Consider the following 21,675-nt stretch of genomic DNA (forward strand, 5'->3'; position numbering starts at 1 on the left):
CAAAAAGGAAGTGAAACGAGTTACAAGCACGTACGTTCCTCGGTCGTATACATTACGCACGTCGCAAAGCCTATCGCAGAACAACAAGTCATGAATTGGTACAAACAGATGCACCACTAATCTTCAATGAGAGATTAGAAGATTGCGAAGTTGATGGTGCCCAGACTTGCACCACTGGGCCTTGGACTTTTATCGCAGATTATAGACATTCTTGAACAGTACAATGCTCCTTAGACACTCTCCGAGACCCAAATTACTTGTCAAGAGTCCCAAACAAATCTAGCAACATGAAAACACTCAGTGCCAGCTAAAAAAAAATTAAACTCCCCTCCAAGCGATCGCTGGAAATAGTATTTACAGAGGAGGGCTCTGCTGAAGAGCACATAAGGTTCATAAAGCTCGTGCACGACAAGCCCATTTCTCACTTGCACGGTCAACAAAACAAAGAAATGTGCACTACATCAGTTATTTGCTGAAGAACTGAATAGTACACCAGTTTTGGTGCAGTTTATAAACGCTTTGAAATGTTGGCTGAAGTGCAGATAAACATTCTATCACAAACATTACAATACATCAAAATATGCCTAAATTTGAGCACGTTGCGTGAGTGAAGCACTTGTACAGCGCGCCCGCGTGTGCTGTAACCATTGCCCGTCGATGCTAGGGTGGGGCAACTCGAACGCGCCCTTAGCAGCTAACTCTGGAACGAGAGCCGCCAGCTGAGCAGGTCAGTACTTGAGAAGACGTGGTGCCAAATACCAAGCGATTTATTCCAACAACTTAAATTGGATGGTGCGCATTGCAATGCCTGCACGTGTGAGCCTTGCTTTACGCGCGTTGCCATACTGGGTAAGAGCAGTAATAAAACTGCTCGTGAACTCTTATTAGAGGCACGCTACATCAAAAAGAAAGGTACCACGTGTGTGACTGATACCTGTCACGTATACTGAGATGCATCTGTTGAAGCACAATGTTGCCGCGTGCGTTTGTTCTGAGCCGTGAGCCGGCGAAGAACGATTGCAGCGAACATCGGTGACGCTGCGCTTTGTGTGGAAACAGGATCCCGCGGCGACATACCGCTGCAAAGAAACATCGTACGTGTTTGTTCCGCGGTGTTTTCTTTTGCCCCTAAGTGAAGTTACGACGACGAGAGTTCGCCAGTCTGGTGCCTACTGTGAGCGGCGGGCGTGTGTGTACTGCGCCCCTGCATTTCTCGTCGGACGTGGTGAAGTGATGGAGCAAAACCATTATCAGGATAAATGAGAAAAGCGTGCGCGGATGAAACCAACCTGCGAGTTTCTCAACAGAAATGATTTGTGAAAGCAACCTCCAACGCAAAGATTCGTTGCTGCCAGCTCGGCGTGCAAACGACCGATCGTTGGCAGCAGTGCGATAAGATAGCTGAGCGTCTAGCAGCATCGTTCGAGTGTTGTGTAGCACAGTCTATTGACTGCTTTCCACCAATGCTAACAATCAGTGACTAACACGTGCTGCTTGAGCGAATGTCATTGGATTGTTAACGGTCAGGCATTTGGAAGCAGTGTTTGTTTCCTTAATGTCAGCCTGAATGCTAATATAAAATTATGACTGATACACTGGTGCCGTTGCAAGGGAGCTTGGCATGAATTCGCGTTGCTGTGTGGCTTAGAACTCTTCGCTCACTGCACGCGCCAGCTGTAGAAAGCCTGCTGACACAATCGCGCATAAGTTGTTCTGCCAGCGCTCGACTTGCTTTCCCACAACACAGCTTTGCGCTTTGTCGTGATATGTTGCTACTAAAAAATTCCTATGACAGTGAAGGCAACAGAGCCAATATGTACATTTAAAAAAAAGTACGACAAAGTAGGCACAGCTGCTTGTGAACTGACTCCTAATAGCTCTACTCGCGTCTGCGTTAAATGTGTGTGCGTGTTTTCTTGTGCGTTTATGTATATCTGTTATTTTGCCCTTTTTTGTATTTTAGATCTTAGTTTTCGTGCTCGCGTTTGTGTTCATGTGTGTGAATATGCGAGTTCTTCCGTGTGTGCATGTATTTATTCCTATTTCTATCCTTTTATCTTTGCTTTTGTTCTTGTAAGCATGCTGCAGCCACGACTTTCTTTACAATTCCATTAACTTGTCTCATGCAAAGCACCAAGTCCAGTGAATAGCAGGGCTGGCCTCTTCGATGTCATTAAAGCCATTCTCTCTTGTCTACCTTGCCTCCTCAGTCTGTCACCTTGCTTTGTTTTCTCCTACTATTTTGACCTTGCTTCTTGTGCTGTTGCCGCAACGTGATTAACCAACTTGCACCAAAGAAAGTTCTATCAGCTGTGACAACAGAAACATTGACAGATACAAAATGTTAAAAGCATCACGTGGCTTGCAGTTACTTCGTCTCTTACCCCTGTTAATGTGTTTATGCATCAGTGCGTACGGTAGCTTGCCAGAAGTGCACATGAAAAGGTGCCATATTGTGAAACAGCACCTTGCTATGTTGTTGCATTCAGTCTTAATAAACAGATGGTTTTGCTGCCCGTCACATGTAGTGGTACACATATACAGGGTGTTTCAGCGAACACTTCCAAAAATTCTTAAAGGTTGCCTGTGGCAGATAGCCCAATTCTAGTTAATGAGCTGGTCTACTCGAAGAGGCGCACATTACTTGCACAAAAAATTGAAATACAAAATAGACTAATTCACAAAAATTCACTAATTAAGTTTTTAACTAATTACCTGATGGCCCATATTGCAATTTACAAATTGCAGCCGTGGAGTTCGCAAGGCGGATCCACTTGGAACGAATTCTCGGGATATCAATTCCCGAACTTTGCGGAAAAATGCATTGGCGTTCCAGTTAGGCCCTTAGCAAAACGTCGCTTTATGCATTGAAGCACAAAATTAACTGGCCTGAGTACAATGCAACCGGCCCTTATAGCTGTGTTGTCTACGATGTAGCTCAGAAAGCGTGACTTTACAGATGCCACCAGCTCAAGCAGCTGCTTCTTTATCATCCTTTCACCAAAGGTGATGTTCTTGCTTGTGAGCCACTCCTGTATCTTTTCCTTCTTCCAGGCCGTCGTCGGCAATTTCTCTTCTCGCCGGCTATGGTAAGGTGCATTGTCTAAAACAATGACGCTATCAGCTGGCAACTTCTGCAGAACGTCATTGAACCAGCCCTCAAAGCGATTGCCATCCATTTCTTCGTGGTAGTCGCCTGTCTTTTGGCCTTAATACATCCAAGCAGCCGTCGACGAAACCATCCTCGCTGCCGATGTGGGTCACGATCAGGCGCTGACCTTTCCCAGAAGGTTGTTTTAGACCCGTCGTCAGGCCATTTGCTCGAGCGAACAGGCGTCCGCGCTTCTGCACCACGGTGTCTGTCCACACGATCGACCGAGTGTGTCCCACCGTCACCCGTCTCGTCCAGGTAGATCTTTCGGCCTTCCGCCCGGTAGCGCTCCACGTCACGGAGGTAGCGATTCCGCCAATTGGTGATGTCATCCCGGTCGATAAGCAGCGAGTTGCGGCTTCTCTTTTCGTGCTTGAAGCCGATCTCGGCAAGCAGGCGACGCACAGTACACCGCCTTAGTGATGGGGAAACTCGATAGTTATCTTCTCGACCGTCGGTATCTCGCTGCGGCGAAAGAAATCGTGCACACATGACCTCAGCGCGCACAACATGAAGCTGTCAAACTTCGCGCTGCGTCTTCTCCGCATTGCGTGGGCGCTTTCGCGAGGGCGTCGTCAGTTTGCCACCCGAAAAATGCGAAGCTTTAACTTCCTCCCTCACCCTGAACACAGTCCTTTCGCTGACACCGAGCATGTCGGCGACAAACTTGCTCGTGTCCTCCACGGTGCGTTCAGGCTGCCTGTTACGCCAAAACGTGTAGCAGTGGAAGATCATGTTGCGTGAATCGCTGTTCAGGATGTGGCCGCTCTTGTTCTTGCCGAGGCTCCTTGCTGTGGTCATCGAGGAGACACAAGGCTCGTTCGGCAACAAAGGATCACGTTTCGATGTCACCTCGCTAGGCTCCATCGCTGAAAACTGGCACGGAATGCCTCGCGCGATCGTGCGCAAACTCACGAGATCGCAACCTCGAAAAAAAGAAAAATATTAATTAAAATAAGCCCAACACATTAAGAAAATAAGGTTGTGCAAACACACAAAAAGTATATATGAATCTTATGCTATTAAGCCAGCGACTACTACGCCCGGTGCCGTTGATCTTGCTCCGGCATGTGCGGTAGCATTTCCATCATGATAGTTTTACCAAACCACTCGTCAAGATACACAAATCTTATTTATACCGACAAATACGCGTTTTAGAAGCAGACAATTTTTCGAGTGGGACTATTTCTTGAGTCGCGGAGGAATTGGCTGCTGCGCTTCGGTCAACTGGGCGGGGCCTCCTCCTGTCTTCTAAAGTTGTACCCGACTATAGGTGCTTTCCAGCCTGTACTTTTGTATCATGCCTCACTTCTGCAGCCAGGTGTCTGTGCCAGCCCAAGTGGCCTAGTGAACAGAGCTCATGATGAGGTTCTCTTTATGAAGGGGTGGTATGATAGGTATTGTTACGAGATGTGGCATTACGATAATAGTCGGCGCGCGATCTGCTAAGTCGCAGGTCCGAGGTGCGAAATGCCTGGTCGCGGGTCCGCGGAATAGACGCTTGACGAGCTTAGTCGCGCAGTCCGAGCTGCCAATGCGCAAAATGCCTGGTCGCGGGTCCAAATGCTCGGTTATCTCAATCGCGCAGTCCGAGGTGCCGACGCGCGAAATGCCTAGCTGCGGGCTCGAGGAGTCGACGCTCAAGGTGCTGACGCGCGAAGTGCGTAGGCGCGGGTCCGAGGAGTCGACACTCATTGAGCGATGTGCCGACACGCGAAACGCGTAGCCGCGGGCTCAAGGAGCCGATGCTCGATGTGCTTAGTCGCGCAGTCGGAGGCGCCGATGCACGAAATGCTTAGGCAAGAATCTGAGAAGTCCGCACGCGATGTGCTTCATCGCCGAGACGGAGACGCCTACGCGCGAGAGGCTTAGCTGCGTGTCTGAGGATGCTCAGTCGCAAAGTCCGCGTCACCGATGCTCGGAATGCTTAGCCGCGGGTCTGAGACGTCCACAAAAAGCGGCATCGGCCACGCTACTGTGATGTCCGCGTAGCGCCCGTTTTAACCCTCGTCGAGATTACGGAAACTGTCCGGAGCTTGCGAGGAGACTGCAAAAAGCGGTCCAGACGACGCCATCACGGAGCGAGCACCGGACCAATGGCGAACCGCGCTGGAGTCACGTGGCGGGCGCGGCCAATCGGTGGCTCCGGCATGACCTTCAATCATTTGCTTTTTATGTGCTTGTTTCTGTATGGAGGAGATAGCTGAAGAGGCAGATTTGAAGACGGAGAAATGCGCTTTCCAACAAGACCAAGATGGCGGTGCTCGGCTGTGCCGTTCCGGAGATATCGTGGCTTGAAAAACGCCATTCTTTCGAGATTTCCGCGCAATTTTTCGGCACCTTGGCTGATAAAACAATTTATCTTAGAGCACTTATACTTGGTTTTCAGTGATGATATTTCGGAATCAGATAGAATAAGAGTTACAGAAACTGAAAATGTGATTTCCAAAAAATTGATTTTTTAGCCATTTTTCGCGATGTGAAAGCCACGTCCCTCCTTAAGGAGATATCATGGCTTGAAAAAAAGCTTTTTCACAATTTCAGCTAAAGTTTTTGCTGCCTTGGCTGATGCAACAAACTTTTAGCACTTTTGTGGTATTTTGGAATCGGATAGCAAAGTTATACAAACTGAAAAATGATTTTTAAAAATTGATGACTGACACACTTTAGCTTTTTTACGTTGAAATCCACATCCCTTAATTTCGCAAGCCTGCAACAAATCTGATTTATAACATTTTTAATATGAAAAGTGCACAAAATTGTCCGAGTAGGATTTGTGTACAAGGGCAATGTCTGTCACAACAATAGGAGAGTGGGGGATCCCGTGACAAGAAAACAAAAGTGCTGCACATTATAACAAACAAAAGCAGGGTACTGGGCCGCGATTTTGTAGCGATGCCTTATTCTATACTAGCCTTGTCATCCACTGCTCACGGCCGGCTGATCCCGTTAACGCGAGCGAACCGTCACTCTGACCACAAAGTGCGAAAAGGCATTATTACCGAAAAGGCCATTGCTACAAAATACCGGCCCTAAACTATCTTGTGTGGAATGCAGAGAAGCAGAGTAAAAGAATGGTGTACACGGCGTGCGTAAAGCTTTCGGCAAGCCACGTTCATTGAGTGGCTTGAGACCACTGGAACAAGGCTGACCAGTATGCGTAACTGGTTAGTGATCACTATCTGATTTTTGTGACATGCAGAGTAGCACTATGCAAAGTTGCATAGTTGCCCATAAGCCCCACACAAGAAGCCCTTTGGAATGTATTTTGAAATGGTCACATTAAAATAGGATATAATTGGTGATATTGTTGCGTGCAAGTAATTCTGGCATGACACTGTAGTTACAAGGTTAACAGCGATCTTATAAAGCGAGATACAAAATTTCTGTGTCAGTACCCCTAAGTGAAATTAAATCTTTGATGCTGTACTTGTCAACAAAAGTAAACTGAAAATAAATTTGCAAAATTAATACAGCAAGAGTGACAAGAGAAGCTCAATTTGAAACAAGGAATACTCTACTTCCACCCACATGCAAGACCATGTACAGTAGAACCCCGCTGTTAAGTTCCCGGGTGCTGCGTTTTCCCGGCTGTTACGTCGTTTTCGGCCGGTCCCGGCACAGCTCCCATAGAACCCAATGCATTGGTAACCCCGCTGTTACGTCGCAACTATGGGACCGTTCCCGCATCATACGTTGCGAACTGCCACACCGCGCCGGCCCGAGCGGCAATTTTGACTTTTCATGTCGCTTGGCTTGGTTGCTTGACGATGGCATTGGCCGCCCAAAGTGCTGGGGGCGACATTTATTACGTATTTTCGGTTTCCGCCAGCAAAAGTATGGCCTTTGATATCCGCTTTTGCTATATAAAGATGATGTCTATGACGCGTTGCGGCCCTAAAATTGGTTTTGGCTCATAGATGTTCCGTATAAAGTCCAAGGGCGATAATGCCGTCGCAGTCGTCGGCTCCCCTCGCACGCTTTCACTCGCACATACAGCATACGTCGCCGCGCGCCGTAGGTGCGAGTGAAAGCGTGCGAGGGAAGCCGACGACCGCGTCTCGCGCGTGAAAAAAAAGCAGGGAGGAAGCACGCCTCCTTCCGTTGCGCTCGAGGCACCAGCGAGGGAGCGAGGGGGGGTAGCGGGCAGCGTTGTGCTCTGGCATCATACTGCGCGCGGTCCGTATCTTGAAAGCGATCTGCGTGGGGGCAGATCCTACGCAGTGTAGGTGCGTCGGCGGCTCGTGGCTTTGTGCGTGCTCTCGGCGCTCAGTTTGGGTTGAAGCGATAGACAACAGCACGAAGGTCACTTCGCTCGCTTCTGCAGCGGCGCTTAACTGCACGTGTCCGCGCTCATCGAGTGTGATGTGTTCATGTTTGCCTGTGGGCGCTGACACCATGTTTGTTAATTAGTTAATAACCGAATGTTTACAAGTTTATACAGACGATAAAACTACTATTCTTACTTTGTATAGCTCATCGCAATCGATACTTCGGCTGTCGGGCGAAACTACTTTTTGTCGCACGTAAGAATTAAAATAATATTGTGTGCAGTTCAACACTACTCCCATTTCTCAAATTTTCCTGTTTCCTGGCTCTTGCGTTTCCCGGCTCTTACGTTTTTTTTACGGTCCCGTGAAAAACGTAACAGCGGGGTTCTACTGTAACAGCACACTTTGTTGGCATTTACCAAGCATACTGACAAATATGCATGCTATTTCTGTATCCATTTGTAGGAACACCCCCCCCCCCCCCCCATTGAGAACTACGAAGACCACCACGTGTGGACGATTTGCTTTACTGTTAACCGCCAAAGTTGAGCTAAGCCTTCTTTGGAGCTTGGGCTTCCATGCTCTCTGCTGCCTCACGAGCCTTCTTTGCCCGCTTGCCCCAGAGGCGTGCCTTAGCCTTTGCTTGCCGTAGGTGCACATAGGCACAGTATTTCCTTTCTTCCTCTGTTGGCACTCGAGGCTTCTCCCGGTGAGTAGATTTCCTCAGTGGCATAACCACTCCCTTCAGCTGTGTTGCAAGCTTCTGTTCTTCCGCCTGTGCAATGGAAAAGAACAAACGCAAAAAAGCAATGAACAGAGGCAAACCATGTGCATCTCATTTTATCAGAACTTTGGAACTTTCATAGGAAAATGATAGGCAACAGGGGTAATTAAAGATATCTCGGAGAGGCATGCGCAAAAATGCTTTTGCCCTAAAAAAACAGAATGCAGCAGACTTTTGTTCACCGAACCCTGACAGAAGCGATGAAATTGATTGAATTAAACAAAACGAAGAAAGAAAATTAAAAAGTGACGAAACGCACTGCGCATTCATTTGGCAGTACTTTCCCAATTCTAACAAGCCCATAAATCATATGTGCACCATCTCTTTATGGGTTCAAAGCTCATTAGTAATGTAGAAATCAAAATCAAAAGCGCACCTAACTATTAGCAAGCAAAATGCAGCATGCCTTCGATTCTTGCAAAAAGAAAGATGAAACCAGCAAACATTACTTTCACATGTATATTAATTGACCTAATGTCCATTATCACCACTTTCAGACAGCACTTTTATTGCTGTTTATGCAGAACCACAATTTGCGGTCCTCTGTACAGTCCATTGCATGCTGGATATTTTGCATTTATCAAACAGTATGGTGGCCCATGCCTAATTAACCAGTTTGCTAGTTTTTCCTGAGAAGCATATGCAATTCTCCGTAATGCCAAGAACGCATGACGCAAATTGTTGCCACTAGCTTATTGTGTAAAATAACTTGCAATTTGAATTGCTTTCATAATCAGATTGAAAGCAGCACAACGTCATGTTACCGTATTTTCTCGCATATAACCCGCACCAAAAATTGAAAAAAAAAAAAATGCTTAAAAAGTGGGGGTGCATTATTTGCGAATATTCGCGAAGGGAGGGGGTTGGGGTCGGCTTCACGGCAATGCGCAGCCTGCCGTGCAGAGTCCGCATGCCTATCCCCCTCCATAGTCCGGTAAGGCTCTTTTCGCACAAGTCAGGTGCCGTTTATTGTAAACCCAGTTTGCAGTTGGCCAGGCTTGTTTAAGCACCATGAGTGTGTCTCGGCGGCAGTCTTTTACAATGAAAGAGAAACTGGAGATTGTCGCTGCTGATGAAAAAATTGGCAACAGAGCTGCTGCGAGAAAGCACGACATCGTCGAGTCCTGCATTCGCGACTTGCAGAAGAAAAAAGAGGCTCTCGAAACTGCGAACAACAGGTGAGCGGTTCGCGGCCCGAAGATTGGAGCGTACCCCCAGCTCGCGATGCAGCTTGCCAAATTGAGGTGCGAAAGAGTCGTGGCCACGCGGTGTTGACAGAGATGGCGCAGATGGAAGCCCTGAAGCTGGCCCGGGAAATGAATATTTCACGCGAGTTTCGTGCGAGCCATGGATGGGTGCAGCGCTTGGCCAGGCATGGATTTTCGATGCGGCGGCGAACTACCACGTGCCAGCGGCTTCCCGAAGGTTACGAGGAGAAACTGCTCAACTTTCAATGTTGCGTCATCGGACTTAGGAAACAGCACAACTATTTACTATCTCAGATAGGAAACGGTTACCAATCTCCCGTATATTTTGAGATGCCAATGGAAACGACTCTGGAAAAAAAAGGGCTCAAAATCTGTTAGCATGCTGACTGGCGGAAATACCAAGCTTTGCTGCACAGTGATGTGTGCTTCGGCCGATGGCACGAAACTGCACCCGTATGCGATATTCAAGCGCAAGACCCTGCCAAGGACACCATTGTCCCCAGGAATTGTGGTGCGGGCGAAAGACAATTCCTGGATGAACAGTGACCTCGCCATTGACTGGATTCGAACAATTTGGGAAAAAAGACCAAGTGCATTGTTGGCACGCCGGTCGATGCTGGTGCTGGACTCGTTCCGAGGCCATTGCACTGACGCGGTGAAAGCTCGCCTCGCTGACAACAGCACAGACCTTGTCGTAATACCTGGCGGAATGACTTCCATGCTCCAACCACTTGACATGTCTCAATAGGCCGTTCAAGGCACACGTGAAGTGGCTATATGCCCAGTGGATGGCCAACGGTCTTTATGCCCTCACACCGACGAGACGCGTGTGGAGGCCAGGTATGCACTGCTGTGCCAGTGGATTTTAGATGCGCGGGGGGCGATCCCAGCCGATATGGTGCGCAAAAGTTTCAAAAAATGCGCCATAAGCAATGGCTTAGATGGTTCCAAAGACGATTACATCTTTGAGAGTGGCGACGAAGCCTCGGATGGCAGCAGTGAATCGAACAACAGCACTGACAACGTTGCGGCGGTCGTTTTGAAATAAATTTGTTTTGAAAACGAAATGATGACTGCGCGTAGTTGTAACTTCCTAGTCCTCATTTTTTCGGATAAGTGTGCGGGTTATACGCGAGGTTTTTTCTTTTTCGTGGAGTTCAAAGTTAGGGGTGCGGGTTATACGCACGAAAATACAGTATATGAAGTTTTTCGGTTGCCGTTCATGGTCACCATGTGATGATAATGCCATCACACACACACACACACACACACACAAAAAAAGACCCATGAATGGGGTAAATGCTGTTATAAATTATTGTGAACTGCCATTATCACTTTAAATGCTTCCGTGGCAGGCCACAGCAGGAATTAATTTTATCATTTCTTCAATTCAATTATTAAGTACAAGTAATTTTCCCCTATGTTGTCCTTGGTGTTAGTGTTTGTTGGCTCATTATTATATGCTTATTAAAAATCGGGCCCCTCGGTTCCCTTTCTTCTAGGCCACAGATAGGCATTTTCGACGGGAGATGAAGTGTTTAATGCATTCACTGTACTCTAAGTGCCGTCAAGACAGACGGTGCTGTTATTGGAGTCACCACTGAGGTCACCATTGGGATCAGGTACACACATGCTGGCCAGCCAAGTTCGAATTCTGTGTTGTAGGCCAATTTCAGAATAGAAATAACAAAAGTTTGCACCCGCAGAAATGTATGGGCACCGGCCAGGACCTTTGGTTGGAATCGAATTAATGAAAATCTTATGGGTAAAAAAGTGCCCCTCATCTTATAGGTCTTTGGCACAATGCTAATGGATGTCTGTTCACTATGACAAGGAAAACAAAATAGTGCTGCCCATTACAAATGAACAAACTTCTCAAACGATGTGCAGAAGTGCATTACTATTGCCTCGGGGTGCAAAATTAGCAGGTCTTGGTATGACTTCAGTGCTGCATTCGAAAACTATGATAGAATACACATAAGTGAACGGGAGCATGAAGGCACTGCACCGCAAGCAGCAAGTGAAGCAGTGGGTGCCACTGTCAACTTTCACTGAAAACTTCGTATCGTGACCGCTGTTCATACTGAACTTAAACACTGCGCTGGAATTTCTTTGCGAGCATCGTGCACGAGTGCTCTTGATAACGGCAGATTAAACTAATTGTGAAGGCTGTTGAATTCACTCGCAAGTGTGCTGCTTCACAAAGTGAAAATGCCTAACGTTTCACTGGAGTAATTGCATTTGCAAAAGCAGATAAGCTTTTGGCGCTTTGTAATGAGCTGGGCAGGCCATGTAATGCGTAGGCTGGATAACCGGTGGACCATTAGGGTTACAGAATGGATACCAAGAGAAGGGAAGCACAGTCGAGGACGGCAGAAAGTCAGGTGGGATGATGAGGTTAGGAAATTCGCAGGCGCAAGTTGGAATACGCTAGCGCAAGACAGGGGTAATTGGAGATCGCAGGGAGAGGCCTTCGTCCTGCAGTGGACATAAATATAGGCTGATGATGAATGAGTGTGGCGGAAGGAATGACTATCAGCTAGGACAAATCAGCGGCACAGAAGGGAGGTCAAGTTGGCCATGGCAGCCTTTGAACACGGCAAGAAAAACCTGAAGCTGCTATTGACGGGAACTAGACCAAGAAGAGTCAATGACTGCACCTCAGGCACCCAGTGGGTGCCAATCATTGCCCGTTGAGTGTGCCTAGTCATGCATAACAAACACCTTGGACATGACTGATGTGCTGTAGGATGTCATAAGTGACTAGCAGCTGTCCCCAAATGAGAATCTTGACAGTTCACATGCAGTTTTTATCTGGCGACCAATGGGAGTATATATCAAACTAAGTATGCTCTGTAGTCAACTGCATTGAAGAATTTTTTTTAACTTTACCTCAAAGCCAGGGTTCGACCTATACTCCCTGCTTTTACCGTATGTCTTTCCAGCTTATTGCAAGCAGTTATGAGAGATAAAATGATTTACGTAATAGTACATTGATTAAAGCACGAGTAAAGGAACAAAAGCAACAAAAGGAACATACCGATGCATCACCCTTGGCAGGCTTGGAAGCCTTGCGAGGGAACAATATCAGCTTCGAGCGGTACTCCTTAAGGCGTTGCACATTCTGCTGCAAGCTCTCAACACTCTTGTTGCGGCGCCTGTAGTCCACAGCAATGCCAATGGTTCTGGCAACCCTCTTAGCAATTCCTGCAGCCTAGTTCAAAAACAGGTTTGAGCAGAACATTAGCAATTATAAACTAATATCAAGGTACAACTTTTGTATTACTTTTAGCCACCACTACCAGACTACGCAAGCTATGTGGTTTCAGCACAATGTTACCTGCATTAGAGCAGAGCTTGTAGCAGTTTTTGTCCAATATGCTTTGTCATTAAATTATGGGGTTTTACGTGCCAAAACCAGTTCTGATTATGAGGCACGCCGTAGTGGGGGACTCCGGAAATTTGGACCACCTGGGGTTCTTTGACGTGCACCTAAATCTAAGTACACGGGTGTTTTCGCATTTCGCCCCCATCGAAATGCGGCCGCCGTGGCCGGGATTCGATCCCGCGACCTCGTGCTCAGCAGCCCAACACCATAGCCACTGAGCAACCACGGCGGGTCCAATATGCTTTGTCAAAGTTTTGGAAATTCCAATTTTGAACATCGATTGTAACACTTGTCAACAACACGCGTTTTTTTATTACACACTAATAAAGCCCGACCCACATGGAGCGATTTTCTTGCGAAAAAGTGGCGACGGCCGCACTCAGTGTCCACCCGGCGGCTGTTTGCTCGACAGCCGGCGTCTGTTCGCCGACGATCAAGGCGGGTTAGATATCTGAGGTCTGCGCCACTCGCCGGAAGCGGCGAGTGGCGCAGACTAATCAGGGCGCGGTCGCGTCCGACTTCCAGCCGCCACATTTGACTCTACTAGCCAGCCACAGAATATGGCGACAAAAGCTGCGTGCATCGCGTACGATAGGCTGATCATAGCCGTCCAGGCACGACCAATATTATGGGATTGAAGCCACCCTGAATACAAGAACTCTCGGAAAAAGATCGTAGTGTGGCAGGAAGTTGACGTGGAGATTGGTAGTGACCCTGAAGGTAAGCCAACAATAATCACCATTCTTTGTTCAAATGTGCTTTTTGTTTCCGATTCACTGTTTCATTGGTTATTTGCAACAAGCGTTTTTATAATTTGTTTTCGTTTGCTTGAGGCTACCTGTCTCTCTCCACCTACCCCCCTCCCCCTTTTTGTTTCGGCGATCAACTTGAAGCTGGGCTAGATGGTGCGTAGCTTATGAGAGCAAACAATAGTGCAGAAATGACGTGCGCGCGCTGTCTTGTGCGAGTCTTTTCTGTGCTTTTGTTTCCTTTCAAAAGCGATGGCAGCAGGTGCTTTTTTTCCCTCTAAGGTCGAGGTGGCGGCGGCCCGCTGGCGATCTGCCGCACTGGCCCGCGCCAAGTTCGCCGTGTAACTTTGCTCTATGTGAGCCGGGCTTAAAAATGGCACACGAGAAAAGCTCAGCGATCTAATCACCACCAAATATCCCTGATCACCATCAACCTTATAAAGCTAGTAACTAGATATGGTTGAATAGTGAAATTTTCTGATCGAATAGAATATTTGAGAAAATGCGTTAAAATGTTGAATTGAATATTAAACAATTCCTTATCTCTAAAAAATTTGTAGTTTGCACAAAATATGACTAGAAAAAAAAAGGAGGGGGGGGGGGGATTTGATACATGCACATAACATCATTAATTGGGACGCCTGGTCAACTTGGGAGCTTATAAACAAGCAGAATTATTCAGAGCAGTCCCCACACTTGCAGCATCCTTCGTTCTCCCCCGAGGCTCTTATCCCTTACATTTTAACAAAAATGAACTTTCGACCATTTCACATAGTTATATATTCGTACTAAGTAACGAAATTGGACTAGCTTGACTTGCAGATTGCACCAACCTTGTGGCCAGATGTCTCAACAATTCACTATGTTCAGCTAAAAAACAAAATTTACAAGCTTTCAGGGCCTTGAATGTCATTCGGATTTTGAGAGAGTTTAAAAAGATGGCTACGAAGTCTGCTGCCGACATCAAGCACAATACCACACAGCCCCCTCAGGCAACAATTCTGTCTACTGAAAATTTAGTTTCACCCTTGCATCTTCAGAATCACAGAAAGCATATAGTTGCAGACCAGATAAAAAATTTTGATTTCTTTAATTATTTATGTTAAGTTTACAGAATGTGGACTCCATGCGACAACTTTCTACAGGAACATGAAATACGAGATCAGGTACTCCATGTCTACCATACTTGGAAAGCACCTATTTGGCCACTTGCTAACTTGGTTGCCTCCTATGCTGCTACTCTATGTGAGAGGTCCTATGTAGCAGCATAGCATAGCCATTTTATCGAAGTTTTACAATCTGAAAATACTTCTACTAGCTGCTGCAAACAGCACAAAATTTTTGAATAGCAGCAGCTACTGAATACAAGCACCAAGACACAAACTGACTACTGCATCAAAAGGCAATTGACAGTTAACTATACTATTTCTGCAGTAAGTCTGCTCAATAGAAGGCTAAACACGAGGTGAATTTAGCACAAACTCCAGCACTGGTATGTCAGTGAACGTCATGAATTTCCAAATGGTTTCACCAGTTTTAGTGCATTTCTTGCAACTTCAGAATCATGAAAAGCGTACAGCTGCAGAATAGAATTTTCAATTCTTCAGTGAGTTTTGTCAAGTTTACAGAATGTGGACACCGCGCAAGAACTGCATGAACGTCCAATATGAGAACTCTGATGTTGAGCATACTTGGAAAGAACCTATTCAGCCAATTGAAAAATATGCCAAATGTTTTAATATTACGAAAACAATGAAAGAAATGACCCCGCTACATGACGGCATGCTGACTAAGATGCAGCGGCCTGCCTGCCTTCCAACTCATTTTGTTAAAGCACTGTACACATATTCAAACTTAACCTGCAAGTTGTCTTTGGCTTCTTTAGATTAATAGGCCGAGCAAACCCATTCAAAATCCAAGATGTCAGGAAGCTGGCACAGAAACTGCAAGGCGGCATATCACCACGTCTCCCCCCCCCCCCCTTCTTATGGTACAAGTTGCTTTTTTTCGGTATTGCGGAAGGGAGTTGCCTGCGCTGGTGCAGGTGCTGTGTGCGCCCATCTCTGGTGGAGGACAGCATGGCTCCAAGAAGAAGGGTGTGCAGTTTTCAATTTTCAGCTGTTTTCAGAGCATGCAGTTAAATATTTAGCAGACCATCGCCACTGATCTATGCACTGCACTTGTCTTATGGCAATGCCCAAATCTGGTGAGGAGCCCTTTAGTTACAACTTTAGAAAAGTAGTGCAGCTCCATGCCTGCCTGTTTTTTTATGCACTCACCCTTTGCACAACAAATCATTACATGCTGAGATATGCAAACAAAACGTCAACAATTAGTCATCAGTTCATGGTAATGGCAGTCACATATCCCAGAAACCCCAGCTATGACATCTCTGAACTTTGTACTGTTTGTAAACTGCATCAAGATCTTGGCCATAGCTTATCTGTAGCTTAAGAAGGCTTTATTTACTAGTGCCAATTCCATTTAACAGATAATGAAGATATAACAGCAGAATGCTCTTAAACGAACGCATAATAGAGTGAAATTCACATCAATACTATTGTCTGAGCTTTATCCATGGAGGTCACAAGGCTAAAGCTCAGACATAGCAGGCCTAAAGCAAGCAATGGTGCGAGCAGCTTGATTAGTCCGTCTACAAATTAGTGGAGCCCAACAGCCGCATTCCAAATAAAGCCTCAAGATTCAAGTAAGGTGTAATACACTTGCACCATTAAAACGAATATTCATAAGCCCAAATCCGAGCTCTATCGAAAGTCGGTTTCAAGAGAATGCTCCACAAACGCAGCAGCAGTGTAATGCAACAAAGTAGATAAACATCAATGCTCAGCCCTCGCTGTTTTCTGTGTTGCAGCCCAGTGTGCAGATGCTGCCTAAACGTAAGCGTGGTCCCCCAGGTTTCGGAGGTGGTTGTGAAAAGCCTGGTTGTTTCAATTACCAACTAAGCCAAGTGGCAATAGGAATGGCACATATATTTACCTTGAGCTCCTCAAGTGTGAAACCTTTGCCCAGGCGTTGTTTTGTGTTATACTTGAAACCCGGGCACCTAATAACAGGTCGGAGGGCTCCCTTGACGGGTCTGGGTGCGATGGCTCGAGCCCGCTTCACGCGGTGTGCATGACGGCGTTTCTTCCGCATAGGCTGATTGAACCACGTCTTCACGTAGCGTTGCCAGTCCTTATGAAAATGGCCATTAGGGACCATGTTGTTCCTTTTGGGAGCCATCTCGAATGAACCTGCATACGATCGAAATGCAACACAACTCGCACCTTACCGCACCAGAAAATTTCTCGATATTGCTAAAAGCAGTCTTAAAAATACTGCGTACAACACAAATCGGTGGTCACACGTACTACCCAGACACAGCAAAAATAGTCGATCTGAATAAGATTTCAGGATTAAATAAGATTGCAACTTCAACACAAACTCTTACCGTGCACCAGCAGCCACGATCGGATGAAAAAGGAGAGAGAAACCGAATGGTATTGTGGGAATGAGGTAGACAGATAGTGTCACCCAAAGCTTGAAGCAAAATATTATGCAGCACTTTGTCAAACGTAAAATAAATTAATTATTTTAGTTACAAATTTGTTTATTTATTGCACAAAATTCCTTAAAATTTTGTGTGCGTTAAATACTGATGCGTTGCACTATTAATAGTTGCACTTGAAGTGCGTTTTAGCTTCACCTTTCGCACCTTGCGCTCTGGTCACTGTATAAATGTGATGACCTTATTTGACTTAATTTGTGACATGCAAACATGTGATGACAATTTAACGAGAATAACGAGAAATGGTAACTTACTAATGCTCACTTCGAGGAATCTGCGTCTTTGTGTGACTTGTGTTGTCTTTGTATGTGAACAAAAGCACCAGTCAAGCCGAGTCAGTTTAGCGCGGTCCGCATGTTCTCTCGCAGCGTGATCTCTTGTGTTAAATGCTTCCGATTTTGATATTAAAGTATGCATATAATTGTACGCGCCCTTGCAAGGAACCGAAAAAAGCGAAACTTTAGAAATATATTTAGCCTTACATCCATTTGGGTAAGTGCTCCCAGTATTCATTACAGCCGGCCGCAGCAGCCGACGCGCATGTTTCTTAGTATCGAGACACGGAACAAGCAAGCAGACGACACCTTGAAATTGTTCCTTGCCCCTGTTCTCCCTTCCTGAATTTTCCCATGTGCAAAGTAGAACCTTCCGTCTACTTTCTTGTCTATTTCTACGCAACACGTCTCGCTTGTTTTCTTTCTCGCGTGACGTCTTGAAGGTTTTATTCATACTCATTTTGCTCGTTCACATTGTAACCGTACTGTACATTTTGTTGGCCCTAATCGGAATTCGGTTGCTGATTCACAATCGTCATTTACGTGAATCCTGGGCTTAGCTAGAATTGCAAGGTCTGCTCCTTAAATGAACTGTGGGTACTTAGTTCATCTGACCTGCGATCGACCTCAGCTTTAGCCTGTGGCACCTGCACGTAGTGCGTGCGACAAAGCATTGAAAATGTTCCACATTGATCCCTAAAGTTTCGCCACACTGAGTTGCACGTTTCTCGTCTATACTTCTCGATAAACAATAGGCAACATGCAAAAATATTTGAAACATCAGTTGATAATAATGTGACAGTGTGTTTATATATTTACGTACTGCATGCCGAAACCCGTAGGTGAGAAATGCACACTTTTGCTGCTGAGCACTAGGTTGCAGGTTCGATCCCCGGTCGCATTCCGATGGGGGCGGAATGCAAACACACTCGTGTACCGTGCTTTGGATGCACGTTAAGGAGTCTGAGGTTGTCATAATTATTCCCTCCACTACGGCGTTTTCATAGGTCGTATGATGCCTTTGGACGTAAGACCAGGGTTTAGTCTCCCTCCAGTGAAGGGGGGGGGGGGGGAGGGGGGGGCTCATAAGGCGGCGTCCAGTATAGCGCTTGCGCACTCACACACGGTCACATTATGGGTATATATATATATATATATATATATATATATATTAGTGATGCATTGAATCACAGGATCCAGCAGTGCAACAGGTCACAGAATAGAAGCACCAAAGAAAAATGCAAGAAATTAATGACGTTTCGGCCGGGAACCGTCCTTCACTCTGACCGAGGGTGGCCCCAGCCGAAACGTCAGTAACATCCTGGTATACATGGCTTGCACCGACGTCACATCCGGTCGCCGTGAGATGCCTGTCGGCCATGCTGACGCGCCACTGCCGGGCCACTGCTTGCTTAACGCAGCCTCTGTCAGCTCGCATCGTGTTGGTTCGCGACCACTCGCAGCTTCAATATGGTTTTCTGCTCAGTCGTTGGCTGCTCCAACCGTAGCAACAGCTCCAGGCGAAAGAAGAAGCCTACTAACACGAACTTCTTCCGAATTCCGAGGATCGTCGTAGACAGGTACGAGCTCTCTAAGACGCTCAGCACAAATCGGCGCACGTTGTGGCTGGCTCGCATTAATCGAGCCGATCTGGACCCCCAGAACCCCAATTTACGTGTGTGCGGAGCGCACTTCGTGACAGCTAGGTAAAAGGCTTGTGCCGTGAACTAAATGTTCGTGAAAACGGGGGAAGCAAGGACTACGCTCTGAAGAAGTGAATGTTTTTGATTCGCAGGGACGCCATCCGATTTTTTCGATAGCACGAACCCAGACTGGGCCCCGTCGCTGCATCTCGGCTACAGCATTAGGCAAGCAGATGCGGATCGCTATGAGCGCAGCGAGCTACGACGGCAGAGAAAAACGGGCGTATGCACACCAGATAACCTGGCCGCGAACAGAGCAGTGTAAAAGAACAGGCATTGTTTATCTTCATTACTGTATATTTACAGCGGAAATCAGACTAATTGGGGCGGAATTTGATCCTCGTAGCGTTTGCTGACATGCTCGGTAAATTTTGGTACGCGGGCGTCTTTGAAGTTTGCCCGTCATCCAAAAATGGTGCCACCACATTCAGATGCACAATTTATTTTTCACTCCGCGTAAATCACAACAATGGGAGGCTATTTTTCGAGAAACGTGCCAGAAAAGGTTCTTGAGCCCACCTCTCCGAGGAGAAGCACCTTTTCGTCTCGTAAACGCATTGCAGACAGGCTTCTCGCCCACACGCTGGTGAAATAGTTGTGTGCTTCCATTGATTTGAAAGCTTTCATTTCTTACAACGTCACAAAGCTGGAGGAGTAAACTAGATAGTTTACGATATCCCCGTGGGCCACTTCAGGGAACACATTCACGTCGATCGTCGTGTCGATGCCCGGTTGCAGCGTGTACGGGTCCATACCGTCACACATTTGCACCTTTTCTTCATAGCGTACGCGCGCCGATCCCAGAAGTTCAGAGTAATAGCCTGCACTCAATGGCTCACTCCTCTGGGGAGGAGACATCGTTCCCGAATAGATAAAAAAACAATTCACAGCGTATCGGGAGCGGTCAAGCGTCACAGGCAAGGCACTTGTCGGTACGGACCGCACGGACGGACATCTGCGAAACGAAGAATGGGTCGCCAGCATGGACGCCGGCACTTGATTGGGGCGGAAGTGACGTCACGTGCAAGCCATGTATATTTTCCTACGTGCTTTTATTCTGATATATATATATATGGTGGTTCTGCCTTTTTAAGAGTGATTACTCAATGAAAGAAGGACCACCTGCCGAAACATTATTAAAGATTCTTTCGCGTGTGCCACATTAGGGCCTTTCTACTTGACTAAATGTGATTCTATGTGACAGTCAGTTTCATCACAACTCTCAAAGGCCACAGAAGTTGTGTTCGGGATGTTGACATTTTTTTTACTTTATCGGCGCTGTCAAAGCCAACTTCATGCAGTTGTAGTGACGCCAAATTTATCCAAAGTTGAACAAATTTTTATGTGTGTTCTGCAAATAAATATATTATTGTGAGTGTACTTTGGGCATTTATTTAATGTGCCGATTCAATCAAGCACATAAAAAATGGCATTGTGAAACATTTTTGTTTCAAAAATAACTCGGGAAGTAAAGGATTAAAGATATGTACGCTCAGCGCAGATAAGTCTGGCTGCAGCACAGAACATTAGTTGCCTTGCTTTAATGACAACCTCAGGCAACAGTATATTTTATGGTTTCACACATACTTACCTACAAAAGTGGAAAAAATTGATGTGCCTTTGGTATAACACAGTACTCATAATGCACAACTAAACAAATGAAAATGAACTGGTAACCTAAAGAAACCAAGGAGAACCTTCACTAATTCACGAGCAGGTAGCTTCATGCTCAGGTGGCTCATACACAGTATGTTGTGCCAAGAATCTTAGTCGAACAAGGGGGGTGACCATCGTGTGCAGTGCCTCGGAATAATGCATGCAGCAGTACAACAATACCTGTTTTCCTATTTTTGCTCAAGCCACATCAACCGATTAATCGCGATTAAATCATTAATCGCAGAATTGGAGAGTTAGAATTGCCTCGCACAAAGCACTACTGGTAATAAAATCACCTCTAGCGCGTGTCGAATGGATGCCACAGTGCTACAGTTGACATGCCAAGGGAGGGCTGAGCCCCTCCTTAAGAAATGGAAGGGTGCCAGGCCCCCCTGAGCCCCCCTGACTGTAAGCACTGCGTAAGACCAAATGAGTGAATGAACACAAAAAGAGGGGGTGGGGTTAAGTTTTGAAATTCCGCCTGGAGAAACAAAATAAAACATCCGGGAAGCCAAATGGGCAAAGCCTTGATAGTTAAAAACAAGAGCACAAACTTAATCTGTACAAATCCATAATGAGTTTGATAAAGCTTGCAGCATACAACCTGTGATCAATAAATACGGTGAATGATTGATTTCATTATTTATTTGCATGAAAGGTGGTACATGTATGCAGGAATACAGCTTACTGTCCTTCGAAAGATAATTGCCTCCCATGGTTATGCACTTTTGAGAACACATGTAGAGATGTCGCACACTTTGAGTGAAGGCAGCCTGTGGGATGTGGTTGAGTTCAGTGTTCACATTGCGTTGGATGTCGGCAATCTCCAAAAACCATTGTCCTTTCGTGTCTGAAGAACTACACAGCTTCGTGAACGATGACTGACAGACCTCGTGGGCTTCACTTACCTGACCATCAACCA

General features: G+C 46.3%; 2 protein-coding genes across 3 annotated transcripts in view; one reads left to right on the forward strand and one right to left on the reverse strand.

Moving 5' to 3' along the window:
* Positions 1 to 7,933: 7,933 nt before the first annotated feature.
* On the reverse strand, positions 7,934 to 17,109 carry LOC119434352 (60S ribosomal protein L13). 2 transcript variants are annotated; one of them, XM_037701522.2, is made up of 4 exons: positions 17,003 to 17,109; positions 16,549 to 16,805; positions 12,455 to 12,628; positions 7,934 to 8,197 (listed from the first exon to the last, which is right to left on the reverse strand). In XM_037701522.2, exons 2-4 carry the CDS (start codon positions 16,792 to 16,794, stop codon positions 7,973 to 7,975), a joined length of 645 nt encoding a protein of 214 aa, XP_037557450.1. In that variant the 5' UTR covers positions 16,795 to 16,805; positions 17,003 to 17,109; the 3' UTR covers positions 7,934 to 7,972. The 2 variants fall into 2 exon arrangements, with proteins under 2 accessions (XP_037557450.1, XP_049527824.1); XM_049671867.1 differs by having other exon boundaries at positions 16,898 to 17,031.
* Positions 17,110 to 17,406: 297 nt separating this feature from the next.
* LOC119434362 (leucine--tRNA ligase, mitochondrial-like) overlaps positions 17,407 to 21,675 on the forward strand; it is an 89,393-nt gene continuing 85,124 nt past the window's right edge. The window contains exon 1 of the mRNA XM_037701534.2: positions 17,407 to 17,611. Within this exon, the coding sequence (XP_037557462.1) occupies positions 17,531 to 17,611 (81 nt within the window). The 5' untranslated portion in view covers positions 17,407 to 17,530. The remainder of the gene's footprint in view (positions 17,612 to 21,675) is intronic.

The sequence above is a fragment of the Dermacentor silvarum genome, chromosome 1, assembly GCF_013339745.2.
Source record: "Dermacentor silvarum isolate Dsil-2018 chromosome 1, BIME_Dsil_1.4, whole genome shotgun sequence".
NCBI classification, from domain to species: Eukaryota; Metazoa; Arthropoda; class Arachnida; order Ixodida; family Ixodidae; genus Dermacentor; species Dermacentor silvarum.

What these genes read in the sequence shown, in the direction of transcription:
- LOC119434352 (XM_037701522.2), bottom strand. Translation starts at nt 16,794, where the DNA reads ATGGCTCCCAAAAGGAACAACATGGTCCCTAATGGCCATTTTCATAAG. An exon ending in TCACACTTGAGGAGCTCAAG is followed by an intron (nt 12,629 to 16,548) that starts GTAAATATATGT and finishes TTTTTGAACTAG; the next exon opens with GCTGCAGGAATTGCTAAGAG. An exon ending in CTGCCAAGGGTGATGCATCG is followed by an intron (nt 8,198 to 12,454) that starts GTATGTTCCTTT and finishes TCCATTGCACAG; the next exon opens with GCGGAAGAACAGAAGCTTGC.